General features: G+C 41.5%; 1 protein-coding gene across 1 annotated transcript in view; it reads right to left on the reverse strand.

The window, feature by feature from the left end:
• The window catches only part of atrnl1b (attractin-like 1b), a 56420-nt gene extending 39478 nt beyond the window's left edge, over nt 1-16942 (reverse strand). Inside the window, exons 1-17 of the mRNA XM_041067171.1 lie at nt 15767-16942; nt 12180-12263; nt 11366-11479; nt 11011-11139; nt 10389-10597; nt 9150-9324; nt 8112-8199; nt 7337-7598; nt 6493-6676; nt 6196-6350; nt 5616-5700; nt 4965-5179; nt 4444-4562; nt 3959-4091; nt 2696-2883; nt 1122-1335; nt 807-998 (exon numbers count right to left, since the gene is read on the reverse strand). Of these exons, the coding sequence (XP_040923105.1) occupies nt 807-998; nt 1122-1335; nt 2696-2883; nt 3959-4091; nt 4444-4562; nt 4965-5179; nt 5616-5700; nt 6196-6350; nt 6493-6676; nt 7337-7598; nt 8112-8199; nt 9150-9324; nt 10389-10597; nt 11011-11139; nt 11366-11479; nt 12180-12263; nt 15767-16017 (2797 nt within the window). The 5' untranslated portion in view covers nt 16018-16942. The remainder of the gene's footprint in view (nt 1-806; nt 999-1121; nt 1336-2695; nt 2884-3958; nt 4092-4443; nt 4563-4964; nt 5180-5615; nt 5701-6195; nt 6351-6492; nt 6677-7336; nt 7599-8111; nt 8200-9149; nt 9325-10388; nt 10598-11010; nt 11140-11365; nt 11480-12179; nt 12264-15766) is intronic.
• Nucleotides 16943-18853: the final 1911 nt, after the last annotated feature.

Genomic DNA, 18853 nt, shown 5'->3' on the forward strand with positions numbered 1-18853 from the left:
ATGTTCACATTCTGAGTCTACAGTATGTTTGAGCGTGAACCGCCTCTGGTCGTTTCCCATCACATTTCTTGGTCACTTGTCTTGGTGGCAGCAAAAACAATTATTAAGTGGAATATTTACTGAGTATTTCATTTATTGTTTTACATTTATTAATATTATGAACTTTGATATGTTATTGAGAATCTATTAATGCAATAGAAGCCACATTTAATCTAAAGGTACTATTATTTTATATTTAAGCTGATTATTATTATTGTATTCACAATATAACTGCACTATGGGTAATCAATTTTTCAGCATAAAATGCCCTGTCAGTGAGCTGCAGTGCCTCAACACCTTAAAGGTTCAGGTGGACTGAAAACATACAGGAGATTCTATTCAAACATTCATATTTACACCACTGGGTGTGCAGATATTCCCACTCTGCTCTCACTCTGATCTCTGAAACTGATGTGGACGCATGACTGTTTTTAAACTGCTTAAGACCAGCTAATGGTAAAGAGTCCATCTGCAGCTTGGTCAGCAGGGAAATCTCACAGTTGGGGCAGCTATATGCGAGAGTAATTGGCCATTACAAAACCAAAACAGCTCCCAAAGCCAATCACAGGAAACTAACACCATTTTCCCTCTGACACAAATACCTTCCACTCTAAGCTGTTTTCCTCCCTTAACCTTCTTTCTCTCAGTGATGAATATTGACTGCTTACAGGAGCCAATCTGGGAAAGCTTAGTGCCGGCCACCTTAATGCCAGACTACAGACTTCATAGAGGCCTCATCTAGATTAACTTTAGTAAAAGGCACTTACCCACACAATCTCCAGTCTGCCACTCCAGACACTGACCATAGGGGAAAGAGATGACATAAGCAGTGGAGTCAACACAGCGCTGCGCACTGCTGCACCACATACACTCCATGGCCTGGCTGGTACAGTTAGCACAGTTGGTGTGCATCGAGCAAGGCTTCTTACAGGATGGACGGGTACTCTGATTGGGGTTTCCTGTACAGGAAATGAGAGAACAGAAGGAAATAAAAAGAAAGATGAGTGAGGTTGTTTTTTTTCGATAAATCAGATTGAAATTCCTGTAACAGATAGTATATTTGTGTAGTATATGTCTCTCACCAGCTGCTTTTTCACAAATGAGGCCATGAGCAGTGGCAGTGCATGGATTGGCTCTCAGGCCTGACACCTGGGGCTCCTCCAGGTAGGCACAGAAACCAGAGTCACTGGGTTCGCCAGGCAGCCAGCGCAGGCTGCTGTTGGTGAAGGGGGACATGTCCTCCCAACCCCAGTACGACACGTTGATTTTCCTCAGGCCCACCCAGGGAGACAGCCGCTGTGGAGACACGGCAAAAGGCTTAACCACACAAAGGCCTGAAAAGCCGCTGGGTATTCAAAGGTAAAATAAAATTTTTAACTGTGCCTCCCTTTCTGCTCCATCGTGCTCTTTAAGAAATGAATAGTTACTGCATTTACACCTGGGAACCGTGGATGCCATTAAAAGTCTACTGAAAATAATTTCACAGATATGATTACTCATTTGCCTTCAGGATTCAACTTTTAATGTAATGGGAAAATGATGGGAAATGGCATGTCAAGGTTCTGTTTGGAACAAACAAGCAGGTTTCAACCCAGCAGACTGACAGCAAATAAAATCTTTATGAATACAGCAGGCATGTCCAAACTAAAATCATCAGTAGACTCAACCATTTTCTTTCACTACGAGGAGGATGCATGGCTGTGGTGAGATGAGAGGGTGAGTGTTTGCCCAGAGGTGCATTTCATCATTTCCATTAAAGATGAAGAGGCATAAATTATGATGCTGTTAGGACATTTGTATTTTTTTCTATGAACAAATCATAATTCATGGGTTATATCTTATAAACTGTTCTGGACAGACGGCACATCTCCAGGTAAAGCATTTCACAGTCTGGGTCTAAAATATTTGGAGCCTAGAAACTTCAAGCTGGTCCAATGCCACAAACTAACATGACAGATGTCCTTGAATGTGTTGACATATTTATGCCTTTTAAGTATGAATTAGAAAACTTAAAATATGGAAAGGAATTTGGGAGAATTTACACTCACAAAGGTAAAACTACAAGCAAACCAGACAAAGCAGTGAGTGTTCAGATACTATAAGTGCTTATGATTGTTCCAACAAACAGTGGGTTATTTGGCCTGATTTGTTAGATAAAGCAGATAGAAGAAACAGTGACTAACAAAATGTTACTAAGGATAAAACAACTCAAAGTGAAACAAAAACTAAAAGGAAGTGAGGTGTAATTATCACAGTCTGATTCATCAGGTGCAGCATCTCAGAGATAAGACCACATAAAGTCTGGCGCTGCTGTTTGCTCGTAATTGTGTCACAGTCAAAAACAAACCGTACAGTTTGTGGCACTGCCAGTTGATAACAATTTGATGGAAAACTGTTGAAAGGCAAAAATTACATGAGGTAAAAGGAGGGTCGCAATCAGACAAAGCAGAGCAGTTCACAAGGGAAAGTGATTAGTGAGAAAATCACCAGAGGATTCATAACTCAGAGTTACTGACAGACTCGACGAGCAGACTACCACTCCCTGTTCTCTCCTGTTGGCTAAACACCAAGTTGTAAGCCACATCACAAAGCTTCTGAGAATTAATCTGATTCCAGCAGCTTTGTTTCATTTATCTATTTATTTATTCATGTTTACCTTGTCTTGTTGCTGGAGCTTCATGAGCTCCTCGAGTACAAAGTCCACTTGTTTGGAGGTGGTGAGTGAAGCGATGTTTCCATTGAGGTTCTTGCAGTAGTGTTGGGCATTGTCATAACTTTCTCGGCTGGAGTTGATCCTCAGGCAGGCGTCCCCCACCTGGCTCCAACCCTCACTGCACTGCTGGGCTGGAAGGAGGATACAGTATGAAAACAAGATGATATGCTAAATGTGACTCCACTCCAACCTTTACAAGCCAAACTACTTTGACAGGACTTAAAGGAACAGAATCAATAATTCAAAACATTAGGTAAATAGAGCTCAACAGGGGGCGCCATCCTCTAAGAGAAAGACCACAAGTACAAGAACACAGACCCGAGAACACAGCCATGACAGCAGACTGTAGGAAGTCTGTTTTCTCCCAAACCACATGGGAGATTTAGTGGGTTACTGTGTGTGTCACAGATTCAACAGGAGCATAATCTACCCCTTATTTGCCTTAGAGAGATGGAATGATTTTTTCGAGGCCAAATTGCCTGTTACTTACTACTTCTCATAAAAATATGGTGGATGCTCATTTAGACGCATGAATTTTGTGTGTGCAAATCGTGCAGCGACTCCCTTTCAGGCATCAGAAACACGCACGCGCACACACACACACACACTCAGATATGATTTGCAGCTCCCACTGCTGCGACAAGGCCTCATGAACTGCAAATTACAGATGACAGCACCATTTCTTCAGATTCAGCCAGAGTCAACATTTGGAGGGAGGGGGAGTGGGTGAGTAGAGGATGAAAGGTAAACTAAATACACTGCCAGACCTGATAAACAACATCAGGATGACATCCTGAAATTACATCTCTGCAAATGAAAAGATGCTATGTGTAAATAAGATGTACAGTGGCAAAAGAAAAACAACTCTTCTTAGTAAACTTCCATTAACATCTACTGATACGACTTCAAGTTTTTAATCACATACCATTTTTGTAAGTTAAATAAGCCAAATCCTGACAGTAAAAATCAACGAGTATTTGCTTAAATATTATAGTGTCATTCGTTACAGTCAGCATAACATCATCTCACCACACAAGTGACTGTCGTGTGTTATGAAGTGCTCACACTCTCATCAGTTTCTAACATACATACTGAGAACCCGACCTTCTTCTCACGCACGTGCGAGAACTGAATCCAAAGCCTTTGATTAGACGGTGTGTGTCCCTGTGTATGGAAATAGGCTCGTGGTTCCAGTGTCTGTCTTACCGGGCAAAGCGTGGCACTCTGGCTGATTCTGGTCCCACTGACAGTTGAGATTCAGCGAGCAGCTCTTGCAGTTGGCAAGCTTGCTGCACACCTGCTCGTTCCGCACCGGACACTCTGTGAAGTTCTTCACATTCTACAACAAAAGAAGAGAGAACAGAAAAGACAAGAGGACGATTAACACAGGCTTTAAACTTAAGATGGGTCAGGAACTGTTCTCATTTGTTCAGTCAATGTACATATTGAAAAACGTGGTCCTCTCTGTCCTGTGGTGTAATGGATTTCTTTACAATGAGCATGATGCTGTGAGGACAGTATGATCACTATGTAAATAAAAATAATAGTAACACACTGCCGTGCCCATATCCCCAGCCCAAAATTCAAGAAAAAATGTAAGTGTGTGTGCATGTGTTTCTGTATGACTGAGTGTTTCAGTGAGCCAAGTACAGGACCAGAAGTGCTCTAATGCCCCCTGTTGGACCACTCACAGATGTACAGTTGCTGGAGGCAGAGATGCACTTCTTGTCATCACACCACTGGCACCCGTTGGTGTTGGCTGTGCAGCTGGCACAGTCTGAGAACCGGTAGCATCGCTCGTCCACTGTGACTAAAGGAGAGACAGAGAGATGGACAACAGAGTGCAAAAATTAGTGTTGTATTTCTTTTTAAGTTAGTTGTTTTAGGAAAAGAAATCTGTGAAAGAAAACAGTTTCTTTGTAAGCTAGCTTAAATCTAAAAGAAGGGACATCCTGTTTGCATAACAAAGAAAATATCTTCGTAATCAGCGCACTACTCAAAGCTAAAACAACAATGGCAGGTATGTAAATTCAATGAGACTACATTTCTGTGTTGTCTCTCTTCCTGAGGGAGGGAGGGGTGAGGAAGAACAGACAGCCTGGGAATTTATAACTGTGCATTTAAAGTGGACCACCAGTCATTCTTTGGCAGATCTGGAAAGGGGAAATTAACCAGAAATTAAAGCTCTGGTAAGTGTGTAAATCTTTCTCACCAGCTTTAGGGGGGCAGAATGGGGCAGGAGTGAGGCTGCCGTTAGCCATGCTGGGTTCCCAAGGGAGGCAGCGGCCTTTGCTCCAGATACAGCGGACCCCTGGCCCAGCCTTCACACACCCTTCCTCTGCCAAGAAGGCCTGGCAGCTGGGGGGTCGGTAAACAAGCACATCGTTGAGCAGCACACCGGAGAAGCCCCCGAACACGTACATGGACCTAGTGAAGAAAACACATGAGAACAGATGGTCAATAATATGGTGCAACATAAAAAAATCAAGCTGACAGACCAGAGGTATTATCTCCTCTGGAGCTTTCAGCTTAATAAATTTCACCAGCGGGGAAAAGGCACTAAGCAAATACAAGGCAGGTATGGTGATGTGAGGAGTGTCTGAATGGAGCTACAAAAAATATATTAAAACTCTAAATGGATTAGATTCCATCAGAGCCATTATCATTTTATCACCAGGTTTATCTATAATTTCTAGTCAGATATTATTGAAAAACGATATAGCATCAAACTTGTGTGTGTGTGTGTGTGCGCTTTGTCAGTTCAAGACAGTTTGATGACTGAAGCTTTAAAGGTGACTTCACTGTATGAAGCACCTGTCCAGCGTGTTTTAGTCCTAGAGGAGACTCCATTAGAGAGACTCACCCATTGCTGACCACAGCAGAGTGACCAAAGCGGTTGACATCCCTGTGCAGGTCTGGTTTGGGCAGCAGCCTCCACTCATCACAGGCTGAGGAGAACAAGAGACCATATGTGGCAGAGCATTTGGTTTGTGTGTGCACTTACACAGACGTTTATTACACGGATGTTGATGTCACATACATGTTGCTGTATTTTATTTTATTTTAATTATATCTTATTTCTTAGTGGGTCTGTTGAGAATAGAGTGGATAATTATGAAAATACAGGTGATGATGAGAGTGGGAGGAAAAATCACTGAAAAGCTTTTTATTTAATTACAAACATTAAAACCTCATTAGGTGCTATTTAAAACTGTTTTAAAAAATCAATTTATACATAATAAGCACTAAAGCATTTCACCTACACTTAAATTTGGCTGAACTGACTGAGGTAGTTTCACATAAGACAGTGGTTTTCACAAACTTCAAAATGGGATGATTAAGTGACAAGACAGGGTTTAAAAAAAAATTCAAGTGGGATAATAAAACCTGTAGAGAGGTCACGATTCAAACTCAGGCATGATGGGAAGAATAATGAGTCCTACCAATGTCATAGGTAAGGAAGTCAGCAGAGAAGCACTTGGCCCCGTTGCTAAGTGATGTGTCGTTGTGTGTGTTGCCACCAAAGATGAGCAGGGTGCCGCTGAGGAGCACCGCTGAGTGCAAGTACCGTGGAAAGCCGCTCTCTCTCAGGATGAACCTAGAACATATGCGTGATAAGTGTGTCAAGGACACGCTAACAAGGAAAACGTGTCATGCAGTGTCATAAACACAGACTCGAATACACAATGAACAAAGAAAGCAGAATGTGTATGAATGTGTGTGTGTGTGTGCTGATTTACCATGTCCGGGTGTTAACGTCATAGCGATAGAGGTCATCAACAAGGCCGTATTTGTTGGCAGGCAGCGCCTTATAGCCTCCGTGAACATACACACTGCCGCTGGAGCTGTCGTACGTGCTGCTGTGGCCATAACCTCCCTGGGGAATGGCACCTTTGGTCTCAGGCACCAACCACGTGTTTGATCCTGACAAGAAAGCAAACAAAGGGAGCTTTTAATACAGAAGAAAATAGTGTCCTTCAAATAAAATAAAAAAAAATCCCAACAAATGGTAGGAATCAAAAGATAGAAACATTTTCTTCCAAATCATTTGGAAACAGCTAGGCTCTCACATACTTAAAATCTTGATAATAACAGATTGGCAGGGATGGTTAGGATTGTTTTGTTGTGTTTATTAGATTTTTGGATTTTGATTTTCAGTTTTTCAAATCGTTACATCTCATTGACACCAGAAAAAAAGGCCACAGTGCTTCTCAGCTCCTAATACGCAAAAATTGTGAAATTTGTTTTCGGTTGTCGTTGTTGTTCTGGAAGGTTTTCAATAAAAAATGGATTCCAAAGCACTCTGGAAATTATGGTTCGTTATTGCTCATTGCCATTTTGGAAGCACAACCATACTATGTTTGGCAGCATACACTGTTTGAGCTCAGTGTTAAGTCAGAACAGAAACAGAATGAAACAGCAGCACGGCCTTCTTTGTAGAATCGTTTGAAATTCAAGCCAGATTCTCTTCTGAAATGGAAAGCTTTTCCTACGAGATAGAGAGAGAGAAAGACACAGACAGCTGACAGAATAAGAAACAAAATCTACACTGTCAAGGTGCCTGCTACAAAAGCTGTGACTCACTCAGGTTGTACTCCTGAACATTGCTGATGTAGCTGTATATGGGGGAGTAGCCAAAGATGACCAGCATGATGGCCTCGCCGCCCTCCAGCAGGACGCAGTGGGCTGAGTGTCCCTCCACAGCGTAGATCTGAGCCTGGGCCGGCGGGCCAACCACAGGGTTTCTCCGCTGCCACGTCCGACTGGGTATATTGAACACCCACAGCTCGTCTGTCACATTCCCCCAGCCGGCCTCCAGTTTCCCACCGAACATGTAGATATCATCCTGAAAAGAAGAGGAGACATTGGTTTCAGCGCATTTCGTAATGTAACCACAACCAAAAGTGAAACAAGTGGCACAGTATAGGAAAACATAACTATATAAAATGTGTTTAGTTGAAATTCTACTCAAAGTTCAGGTTATAGAGCCACAACCCATGAAGCTCACTCATCTTAAAAAGAGAAATATGTCTTCCAATATTAAAACTTATAAAATATATATATATAAAATCTTGTCTTTTTCCCTATAATACAATAATCATGGAGATATAGTGGTGAGAAAGAAAAAAATGCCCCTCAGCTCTGTGACTGAAATATATTACATTTACAAGAAGAAGATATTTGAAGATGATGTGTTACAATAAGCATTTTTAATGTGCAAGCAACAGTTGTGGTTTCCTTTTGTGTGAGCAAACTTCTAATCTAATTCTCCTTCCCTCTTACCAGCAGTTGCGGTTTTCTAAATTCCTTCTGTACCAAGAGCGTTTGAGGCAAATCTATGTATGTGTGTGTTTTTTACCTGGTAGGCAGCGAGCGAGTGGCCGTATCTTGGCACGGGGCCGCTATTGATGGGAACTGTGTTCCAGATGCCGCTCTCCAGGTTGTAGCTGCAGAGCAAAGAATCTGATTACTACACACTTTAATGGACACAAAAACGCAAACTGAACACAAACCTCATTTAGCTTGTGTTACTTCACATACATCTATTTTTAACTTCTGATCAGCGAATTAAATCAAGGCACACAAAAGCAGAAGCTTCCTTCATGCCAAAGGTACTAATTTTGTCTTCCAGTAACAAAAAGTGTCTTTATTGAGCTAGAGATTTTGCACGCTGATTGACACAGATAAATGAATTGTTTCTAGGCAATCACAATAAAACAGGGCACCCAGACATGTCATCACACGTTGGTGATTTACTCAAAATGCTTTTGGAGCCCGGGGGTCAATTTTCCTCAGAAGTAATAAAAGCTGGTGATGAGCAAACACTGAGCAGATGGAAAAAGCTTGTCCAAGCAACGAAGAAGAGAAATTAAGTCTGAGCCAGGTCATGAATGAGGACAGGAGTCAGTTCTGCATTTTACCTGCAGAACTATCCAAACATACTGAATACTAAACTCTCAATTTAGCTAAGTAAATGTACTTTTACTACATGTATCACACAAAGAGAAACAGTTTGCCACAAAATTGGGCTGGGTTTTTTTTTTTCATGGGACTTGCATAACAGATATTCTGAGAAGCCACCAGCTTTTCAGAACTTCCTCTTGATAGTCATTGCTTAGACATAAATGTATATGAGAACTGAAAATAAGGACAAGGTCAGGACTTAATCCAAGACCGGTGCTTTTATTGGTATAAAAAAAAACCCCAATGCAGTCCATGCACGTGAATAACATTCACTGTGTTTGTCTGAAGGGCATACAGTGGACTGCGCAAACAAAATAACTCTTACTGAAGGATAAATTGAAAATCAAGTGTTTTTCCTTCAAAAACACAAACCGTGTAATAAACAGTGAGAATTTCACTTGAAGACCTCGGGACATGCTACACTGTGACTTACTTGAGAATCATCTGGAAGGAGCTGTAGTTGAAGGTATAGCCGCCCACCACCCACATGACCTTTTCCTGCACCACTGCCTTATGGGACGCTCTGGCGAGTGATGTACCAAAGGGCTTGACACTGGGTAGGACCCAGAAGGACTCAGTTGAAGGTACAGTTAGAGAGCAGTCCGGACCTATGAGAACAGAAAGAGAACGAAATCACAGCTTAAAAATAAACGTTACCTCAAGATTTCATCTCAACATCTCCAAATTAATTTGATAATCTGATTTCATTGCTGCACTATTTTAGGATAAAGATCTATATTTATTGGATGTTGAATCTCTTAAAGGAAGGAATTTTTCAGCAGTATCTGACACGTTTTCGTACCATCACTGAAACTCTGAAGAGCAAGCAATGCTACTCTCAAACCGAAACAAGAACGTGGGGCCACTCCTTAAACGAGCATGACAGACAGGGAGGTGTGAATATGTTAAACTGTGTGAATGAAGGTCGTGCTGAAAAAGCGCATGTCTCCGCTAATGATTCTGTCAAGTTTCATCACGCGAAAGCATTTGGCTCCCTCCAGCTGGAGGCACATAATAACGCACTGTCACAGGGCTTATCGCCGCGTTACCGAACAGCATTATGACACAACACAACACAGCTGTTCACACTTGTCCGCTAACGCATTCTTCGTTTGCGTCACACTACATAATCACCACAGTGGTTTCGCTGCAAAGCCATCTGACAAGTGAACACCCCTGGAGTTGATGCAGAAGCCAAAACATGTAATACTAGAGCAGTAAACCTTCACACACATTTGCTAAAATGGTCGGATTCCAACAACTGGCTCCATTTTTGGCTTCATTAAGTTCTAAGTCTAACAAATGCGTAATCAAATCTTATCAACAAATCACAGTAGATTTAAGAAGGTATGTTAATTTGATTGCTTATTTCAAGTTTAATAATCTGATTTAAAGCTGGATTTACATTAAAAAGAACTCTAGGTGTTTAAATATTGCTAATGGCTACACGTGGGTCTGGTTATACTGGTTATTATTGTCTACTGAGTTGTCCCAGCACTAACTTGTAAACATTCTTTCTGAGATGCTCATAATAAAGTAACCTCTGTACATCTGAAGTTATGTGATGCTTGAGAAATATGGTCGAATCCTACCTGTATTTCTACCTGAGCCACTCCAAATGATCGTAAAAGTTTCTGAGCAGCTGCGGGGTTCAGACAAAGCTAACTCTTACCTTGCCAGCTGTCATTACAGACGCACAGCTTCTCCCCGGTGAGGTCGCAGTAGCCGTGGTCGGGGCTGCCGCAGTTGTTCCTGCAGTAGGGGATATCGCAGGCCTCGCCTTTCCAGTACTTGTCACATTCACAGTACACTCTGCTGGCGACTGAGTTCCCAGGGGTGCACTTCCCATGGCCAGAACAGTTATTGGGACAAGAGTTGATCCTGGACAGAAAGACGTTTTCACTCACCCAACACTATTTAGGCCACACAAAGACCTTTACTTGGAGACTGAGGAAGATCAATGAGTACCATCTAGCTCTTGGCGAAGGTGAGGGAGATAAAAGGACTGGTAATAAATGAAGAACTATTGAGCAGGTCACAGACTGTTGCTCTTGTAACTAGTCTTTTTGTTGCTGAAATGTGGGACTCAGAAACATGTTACCATCCATCAACAGCTAGGAGAAATAAACGGACCTGGAAAACAGTCTACTGTCATTTTTAGAATAAATTAGACACATCAAAGAAAATCTGAAAAATGTCTTTAGGTGAAGGCCTAAAACACAACGTCAAACAATAAGTTCTTATGTTAAATTTTGCCTCAATTTTAAGTTCAGATGAGGAGCCTGGATACTTACGAGTAAAATATTTCAAATCCTGTCAGGTTATAGGCAGCATCACTGAAAAAGTGTAGTAGTGCGTAGCCTGAAGTCGTCTCAACCTCAGGAACTGTCTCATTTCCCCGTATCTCTGGCACAATGAGACCACTGTGGACAAAAGCACACTCATCTCTGATCTCACAAAGCCGCTGATTTAAATTATTCCATTATACATTTTTTTCTTTTCAGAAAACTCTCCATGTAGTAATGGCTGTGCTACGAGTACACACTTAGATTGTACCGCACTAAAAAACATCTTTACAGTACGGCATCTGTCGACATTCTGGATCTAGGTCAGAAAAAAAATTCACTCCCTCACTTTGGAGTTTCTCACCTGAAAACTGCAACCAGAGGAGCATATATCGAGTCTCCATCATAGACGTACATATGGTCCCAACTACATTCTGTGGCGAAGTGGTTGAATCTTAATCGAAGAACCGCATTTGGACTACAGGAGGAAAAAAAACAACAAAAAAAGTTCAGGTTTCATGGGTAAACATATGGTTGTGCTCACATATTCTACCTTTTTGGAAAATATGGCACGTTAAATGTCTTGGATCCTGGGCCTCAACATTGATAAGTCATTTTTCTCTATGTATTTTGGAGTTACTCCTGAAGGTTTCCTTCTGAAGGTTTTCTTGGTTGTGCGTAAAAAAAAAAAAAAGGAAAAAAAAGAAAAAAGAAATCCCCCCATTGTGGACTTTTCTACAGGAACTGTCACTTATGTACACCCCACGGAAAAGATGACTTATACCCTTTGTTTACAAATGCGAGAAAAATTACTGGAGGAAGTGGGACTGTTGCTCACAGGAACCAGATACTGACTAAGGTTATTTAGTCAGTATCTCTAAGGTTATTTTCTCTCTTACAACACCACTTCGGACATCAGTGCTGACATCCCTGCATAATGAACTGTACCCGCCTGCTTATCACTGAAGTTTGTTAATACTAAGCAAGACCTCATGTTCTATGCCCTATGTATTTGTATATTAAACCTGAGATGTTAAAAATGAAAAGTTAAAAAACAAAAAACAAAACAGAGATGGCAATCGGCTTGATTCAATTACATCAAACTGTTTGCACTGCGTAATTAGATTTGGCTGTGTGCGCTCAACTTCAGTAGAACATACTAACACAAAAGTACTTACTAGCCCTCAATGAGCCAGGTGCACTTTGTTTTGTACTTGTAGTTGATTGGACCATCAGTGAGGTATCCTGAGGGCTCCATCAGCCTGCAGAATCACAAAATTCAGAACAGTTAGCACAGTAACATGTACACATACATATTAAACAAAGCAAACAAATCAAAGAGTCCTTCATCTGGCCAATCGTGGATTGATATATGTATGAAAGATTGATAATAAACGGCAAAAACCGTCAATTTTATCTTCTGCAAGTGCCAACTTATTTGTCACTGCCTAGAATGTGGTCAGACGGCTTTCAACACACGGTCAACTTGTGGATGAAATTTGTTCGCAGTTAGGAAAGAAGCATTCCAAGTTAAAACCATAAAACTGGAAAACATCCTTGACCGCAAGTAATTATGTCATTTGTTGGATTGCTTTCTACTGCCAGAGAGACAGTGACTCCTCGCTGGTGGAGCAGATAATGTACATGACACAGACGATTGTATATTGCGGTTTGAAAACTATTTCTAGATAACACGATCCATCTTTCATTTAAATGCAGTTCAGGGTCACGAGTCACAGAGCTAACACATGTAGGCAGTCAGTAACCCAATCTGCAAGTTATTGGACTGTGGGAGGATCTTATGTCAACACTGGAAACATACAAGCTTGCTGTGAGAAACAGTGCCTGTTTTTTTTTCCCCAGAAATGTGGTTATTTCTCAAAGTGAATTGATAATATAAAAATAGTGCAAAATAAGAAGTTGGGCAGATGTCTCTGTCATTCATCCAAAACACTATCTATTTTTTTTCTGGTTTGTATTCCCAGGAAACAGCCCTATAACAGTGTGACACGCAATCAGTGGTTAGACTTTTCATCTGGTGATCAAAACAGTGGAAAATCAATGAGAATTTCTAGGCTGAAAGCATGTTTTGTAGTTCAGAACTAGCGACTGAGTGAAATAACTGTGTAACCTGACGTCAACAAACATTAGACCTTCTGCAAAGCCCTCCGGTTTCTTTTTTTTTTTTTAGAATTTGCAAGCAAAGAATTTCATTCATAAAGTATCATAACATTTCTGAGAGTAACAACTGCATTTTTGTAAAACACCCAGCTCTTTACAAGTTTAAACAAAGGTCTACCTCTCCCATGAGTTTGGACTCAGGTGTCCGACTACAGTGTCACACACTGCGTCCAACTGCCAAAATTTAAGATAAGAAGAAAAAAGGCTGGCAGTCAGCCCAAGGTCAGTCTCTGCCAACTAAAAGATTCAATCAGCTGTATCCTGAAAAGGTTCCCCTGCTTCTTTTTGACCCGTGTCCCCAGTCTGATACTGGAAACAATCTTCAAGCATTATCCACTCAAGAGACTCCGGCAGTGTGTGTAACCAAGATAGATAAAGATTTTTAACTGTTTCATATAACAAGGAATTAGAGCTGTGCCAGGAACAGAACTGAGTGATCACACGCAGAATCAACTGAAAAGGATGAGGAGACAGGTAACCTAAAAACATTATCTCAACACAGTGATGCATTTTCTGGTCTGCAACTGACTATATCTTGATAAAAACTCATCTGCATGTCAATGTTGAGACAAATAATCCACACAATGAGTATCTGTCAGCTGACAACCTTCAGGCCTTACTTTTTTATGACACCACAGAGAAGACTACACCCTAGCACTTTTATTTCTGACTTTCGAAGCCTCACAAACACATACTGGGCTCTAATGGGTGGTCTGAGTAACACAGGAACTGAGCGGTATTCCCTTTTATCTCCTTGACAATTGCTTTAGATGAATAACATGATAAAAGATTACTCCCAGTTCAGAGGGTTTGACAGGATGATGGACTAAAGATGGTCTGTAATCTCATAAACATGTAATGGTATGTATGTGATAAAAATCTGATCTTGATGTGTACCTTAAAACATTTCCCCACTGTTTTTTTTTCGTTTACTACTCACGTCACCAAAAGCATGTATCATAATAGATATGCCTGAGGTGTATTTGCAGATTGATATTCTTTATGCAATGTCTAATTCCAGTTACTGCAGTTAGATTTGTGTTTTGCTAATGAATCATGGTGAACACTTATGATATAAACACCCAGCAGAATGCAACCAGCAATGAGTTTTGGCTGTGCAGACATCCAAGAATGAATTTTTCATGCTGCACTTTGGACTTCCCAGGGAAATGCTATCCTGTGCGAGACATATCAAGACTCCGTGTGTTCCTGCCGCCCATGTCACTGTGGTGTTCCAGTCTTTCTATATTTAAAAATCAGACACGAATTCACACTTGTTACCCGAGAAAAGCCACAACTTGTTTACGGTACTGGGGCTGCAATATGTAATTGATCACGTATATTAACCTGGGTGCATGCCTCTATTCCACTGGCTACAGAGACATTATGAGTTAAAGTCTCATATTTCAGTAGTTTGTCTCCAGGTGATGGGAGGTTATTCTTTGACAACATGCCTGATGACAACCTGTACAAAACCTCAGACACATCAGGAGCAATGGTAATTACTGTGGTCAAGACACTTCTGCACCACAAAGTGCACCTCAGGTATACTCAGAGGCCATTAGATGCACCTGCCAAGAGCCACAATCAAGATGATTATAATTATCGTCATCATTATTATTATATAAAAGTTTGAACATGTATTCTTTGGTCACTTGCCATTGTTTCCTTGCCTTTTCCTATAGTACTATCGATTTGCACTAGGCCTTCAGCTCATTACATCTTTTGTTGGTTGTCCTTGTCCATCCACCTGTGCTGATCAATAGGTGTCACACATTATCCAATGTGTGGTTAATAATTGCATGCATCTCCAGTGAACAAAAATAAATTACAAACAACTGAATGAGGAACAGGGGGAGAACACAATTTTATCTGCAACTAGTCTGAAAATGGATGAACTGTTTCTGTCAATTTTCTACCACTCTCAATGCCAAACACTGCCTTGTACCAGCTTCTTAACTGTGAGGATCTGCTGCTTTTAATTTCCCTCTATGATACTAAAAACCACATCTCTTAGAAGTTTTGGACTTTTTGTCAGACAAAACATGTATTTTGAATCGTTTGGCTACATTAACATTTGAGAATCCTTATTTGCAGCCCTAAGATTAACCTGCAAGTAAAAATTTGTGCTCCCAGTTAACCAACAATTTCCATGCAAAATTTGGTCACATATAACAAATATATGGAAATAAGCTCTGTGTCTTCTAAGCACTGAGCTCAACAGGTCTGCTGAGGCTGCGACCTGATTCAAAAATATACTTTAGCTTAGAGCAAGAGTCAGCCTGTTTACTGTGGGGATATCAGTGTTTTTAAAGGGGCTTCGTTTTTGTCATGCAAACCCATCTCCCCAAAAAGATGGGTGCACACAGACCTATCTGATGGGTGCCAGCGATCTCTGCTGAAACTGCTGTTTCATGGAAAACACCGACTACTGGATCATACTGATCCTAACCTACTTTTGGTGGCTCAGATCATGGTTATTCTGAATATGATGAGAGGTCTGAAAGCAATGACTCTTACAGGTATTCTGCTGCTGGCCACAGATTGAATGGTGGAGATTAAGGTTTAGTGCACGGCCACTTACTTGAACCTCCCTTGGCAATGCTGACACTGGTCTCCAACCCATCCTCGGTCACAGATGCAGGATCCGTTTATACATTTTCCAGAGAGGCAGTTCTTGTCACACGGCTTCGCCGGGGAGGCGTGAGTGAACAGTACAAAGTAAAACAAAACATAGACCACCAAGTATCTGTTGATACCCCGCAGATGGCCGTGGGTGGCTACTTTGGGTCCAAAGAGAAAGAGTTTAGTCTTACATTTCCCCCCAGGATCCATTTTTAACCCCCCAGGTCGACCAAGCCGAGCAGAAGACCGGGGCCTTTAGGTCTGCTTTGGGAGAAAGCCTCGGCTACTCAGGCTGTTTCAAATATCACAAAGAAGTCCTGCATATTCGCTGAGTGTTATGCATACTCAAAATTAAGGCTCAGCAAAGCCCGCTTACGAATCTTTGGAGGAAAATGGCTAAGAAAACGCAATGTTAGCGAAGTGTTTTTAAAAGCTGCTTGGTTAACCGCATGCATAGATTCGGAGTGGGAGGAATTCCCTTCACCCTACCTCTTGTTGGAAGAACCTAACGAAAAAGCGGCGAAGCATCTATTAAAGCTATGGAAGGAGCTAACTCTCTGAACGCCGCGACTTGGCTAATACATAATTTGTTTTGTCTGTGTAACGTTAGCTCGTTTGCGGCTTGGCATCTGCAAGGCAACGTAACGTTACTGCATTGATTCAAGACCATTCTCTTCCAAATGCCATTTCAGCAGCCATTTTAACGCGTAAACAATCCCACAGACTGAAACAGAGATGTGCCCCGTAACATACGACGGTCCGTCCACGAGCCGCTACAGTTTAGCCGGATCTTGTCCACAGAAGAACAAAGGGGTGGTGGTGCTCGCAGCCCTGGACCCAGTGCGAAGGCTGCCGCAGTCAACATGGATGTGGCGAGATGTGGGAACTGTAAGGCTATTCCTGCCGACTAGGGGGGCATTGAGCAACCACTTTGAACTGTTGTTGATCCCGCTGGTCTCTCCCCGCGGTCAATTAAAGCGTCTTTTTTTCAAACGTAGACTTCGTTGACAGAGCTGCGCGGCGGTGCCTCCATGTGTGCTCCAGAAAAATGAAATATACATACGTACATAAGCCCCGCCGCTGCCCTCAAAACATGACAAGAGCAGGCAGCGGTGGATTTCCTAGCGCAGCGACTCCAGACAGCTCCTCAGGTTGGAGAAAACTAAACACAGCCTGCGCATGCGCACTGGACCACTGGCCACTGGTTGTGTTTAAAGGTACAGAGTGGAAAAGCTACGGAACGATCCTATGCGGCATTTAAAAACTCAGTGTACGCATATGATAAGTTTTTCAGGTCAAGGATTACCAAATGCACACTCATAACATTTATCCATCAGTCTACCTGTATTTATGTATAAAAGACAGCCTTCTTTTTGACAGTGCTTTTGAACTTTATCTAGAAAATTTTAGTTGCGTTTCAATCTCTTAGAGAATTGAACTAGATGTATTGATCTTCTCATGCTGTGGTCACATTTGGTCTGCCCGATCGTGCTTTGGACGCAACTGATCCAGTTTACGCAGAGTTTTAGAGGTACACGCACTGCCTCTTTAGAAACCTTTAGTCTGGCCAAGGTTTGATGCTGAGAAAAATTTCTGATTATTTCCAGGTTTTCATGCAAATATTAGAGATTTTCAATGTGGTCACAGACATTTGGACCCCACCATACTATATGTGGAAGGACCCTTGATACTTTGCAAAACATGCCATGTCTTCAAAAATATATATATTTATAAAAGACTGAAAACCATAGACATACATTATGTTGCCAATACATGTACAAATACTCAACATATTCAACAATTCCTTGCAAATAGTCTTTATGCATATGTAAATATTAGATCTCCCTACATTGTGAATCTGCAGTATTTCTGTTGCATGTGGTCTGTGTTGTTTAAAAACTGAATGTTCTCTAAGTGCAGTTGAGGGGCAAAAATATGCACATGTAAGTTGATGTGTTGACTGAAATGAAAATTTACATTAATTTTATATTCATGCGTCTTGTACTTTTGGCCCTTGATGGCACATAATTGAACACTTAACTGGGGCTGTGACAGTAAGGGAGGTAAAAAGCTGTCAACAACACTGTCACAAGCTAGTCAGCGATGCACTATGATTAATTCAGCGCAGCTCGGGTTGGAGGAGGTGATTTCAGAGCTACAGTTGCCCTGCTGAACTTAACCAATGCAGAGAGGCTGAACTTTTGCATCTGAATTTGAAGTACATATGCTCCTGGGTGAAGGATGTTCTTATCGTACTTGAGGTCCTGGCACATTTCACAAAATTTCAATAACTGACACTAATGGCTGGGGGAAAAAAATCACTGGCAAGGTCAAGGGATGAAGAGCTCTTTTTAATAAAGTCTCTCATCATTCATGTTTTTGAGGAGGCTCAATTGTGACTGTGCCCTGACATCAGATGCGGAACGTCTCTCTGAGAGAACACTTATCTTTGTTTGAGATGAGGCACCAGGGCGGTGCCAGCTGCCAAGCCGAGGAGTCTGACTGATTGGGACTTTAGTGGAGTATTCAGCTGTATGATATAGCAGGGCTAAGAGAAATCTGAGATGGATCTATCATACAGATGGTGATGATGCTTATGCCATAGAATGCAACATAAAGGGATTCAGTGGCAGATAGAGCTCGGTATCTTCAGCTGGGTTTGTCCTTAAGTTCTAAAACAATTACATGCTCACTGTGTAAAACACTAAGCTGAAATCACCCCCAGGAAATGACAGTGTGATGTGCAGGTTGCCATGGTGCAAACTAGGATGGCGAATATAGTGAGAGTCTATATTTTTGTCAGTAGCCTTTTATACTGTGCAAGAAACCGAAGAAGGTCAGAACGACAGTGGTTTAAAAATGACACAGTGTTGGGCATTAAAAATGTTGAACTCTTGTTCTGAATTTTAACATAGTAGGTGATGTTTTACTCATTAAATTTAACTTAATGCATACATTCATGTCTACACTTTCACTTCTACACCTGCAGGTGGCAATGCTGCACAGCAACATTGAGACTTGGGTGCACAAACGGAAGACACTAGGG

Source organism: Toxotes jaculatrix, chromosome 21, assembly GCF_017976425.1.
Source record: "Toxotes jaculatrix isolate fToxJac2 chromosome 21, fToxJac2.pri, whole genome shotgun sequence".
Lineage (NCBI taxonomy): Eukaryota > Metazoa > Chordata > Actinopteri > Toxotidae > Toxotes > Toxotes jaculatrix.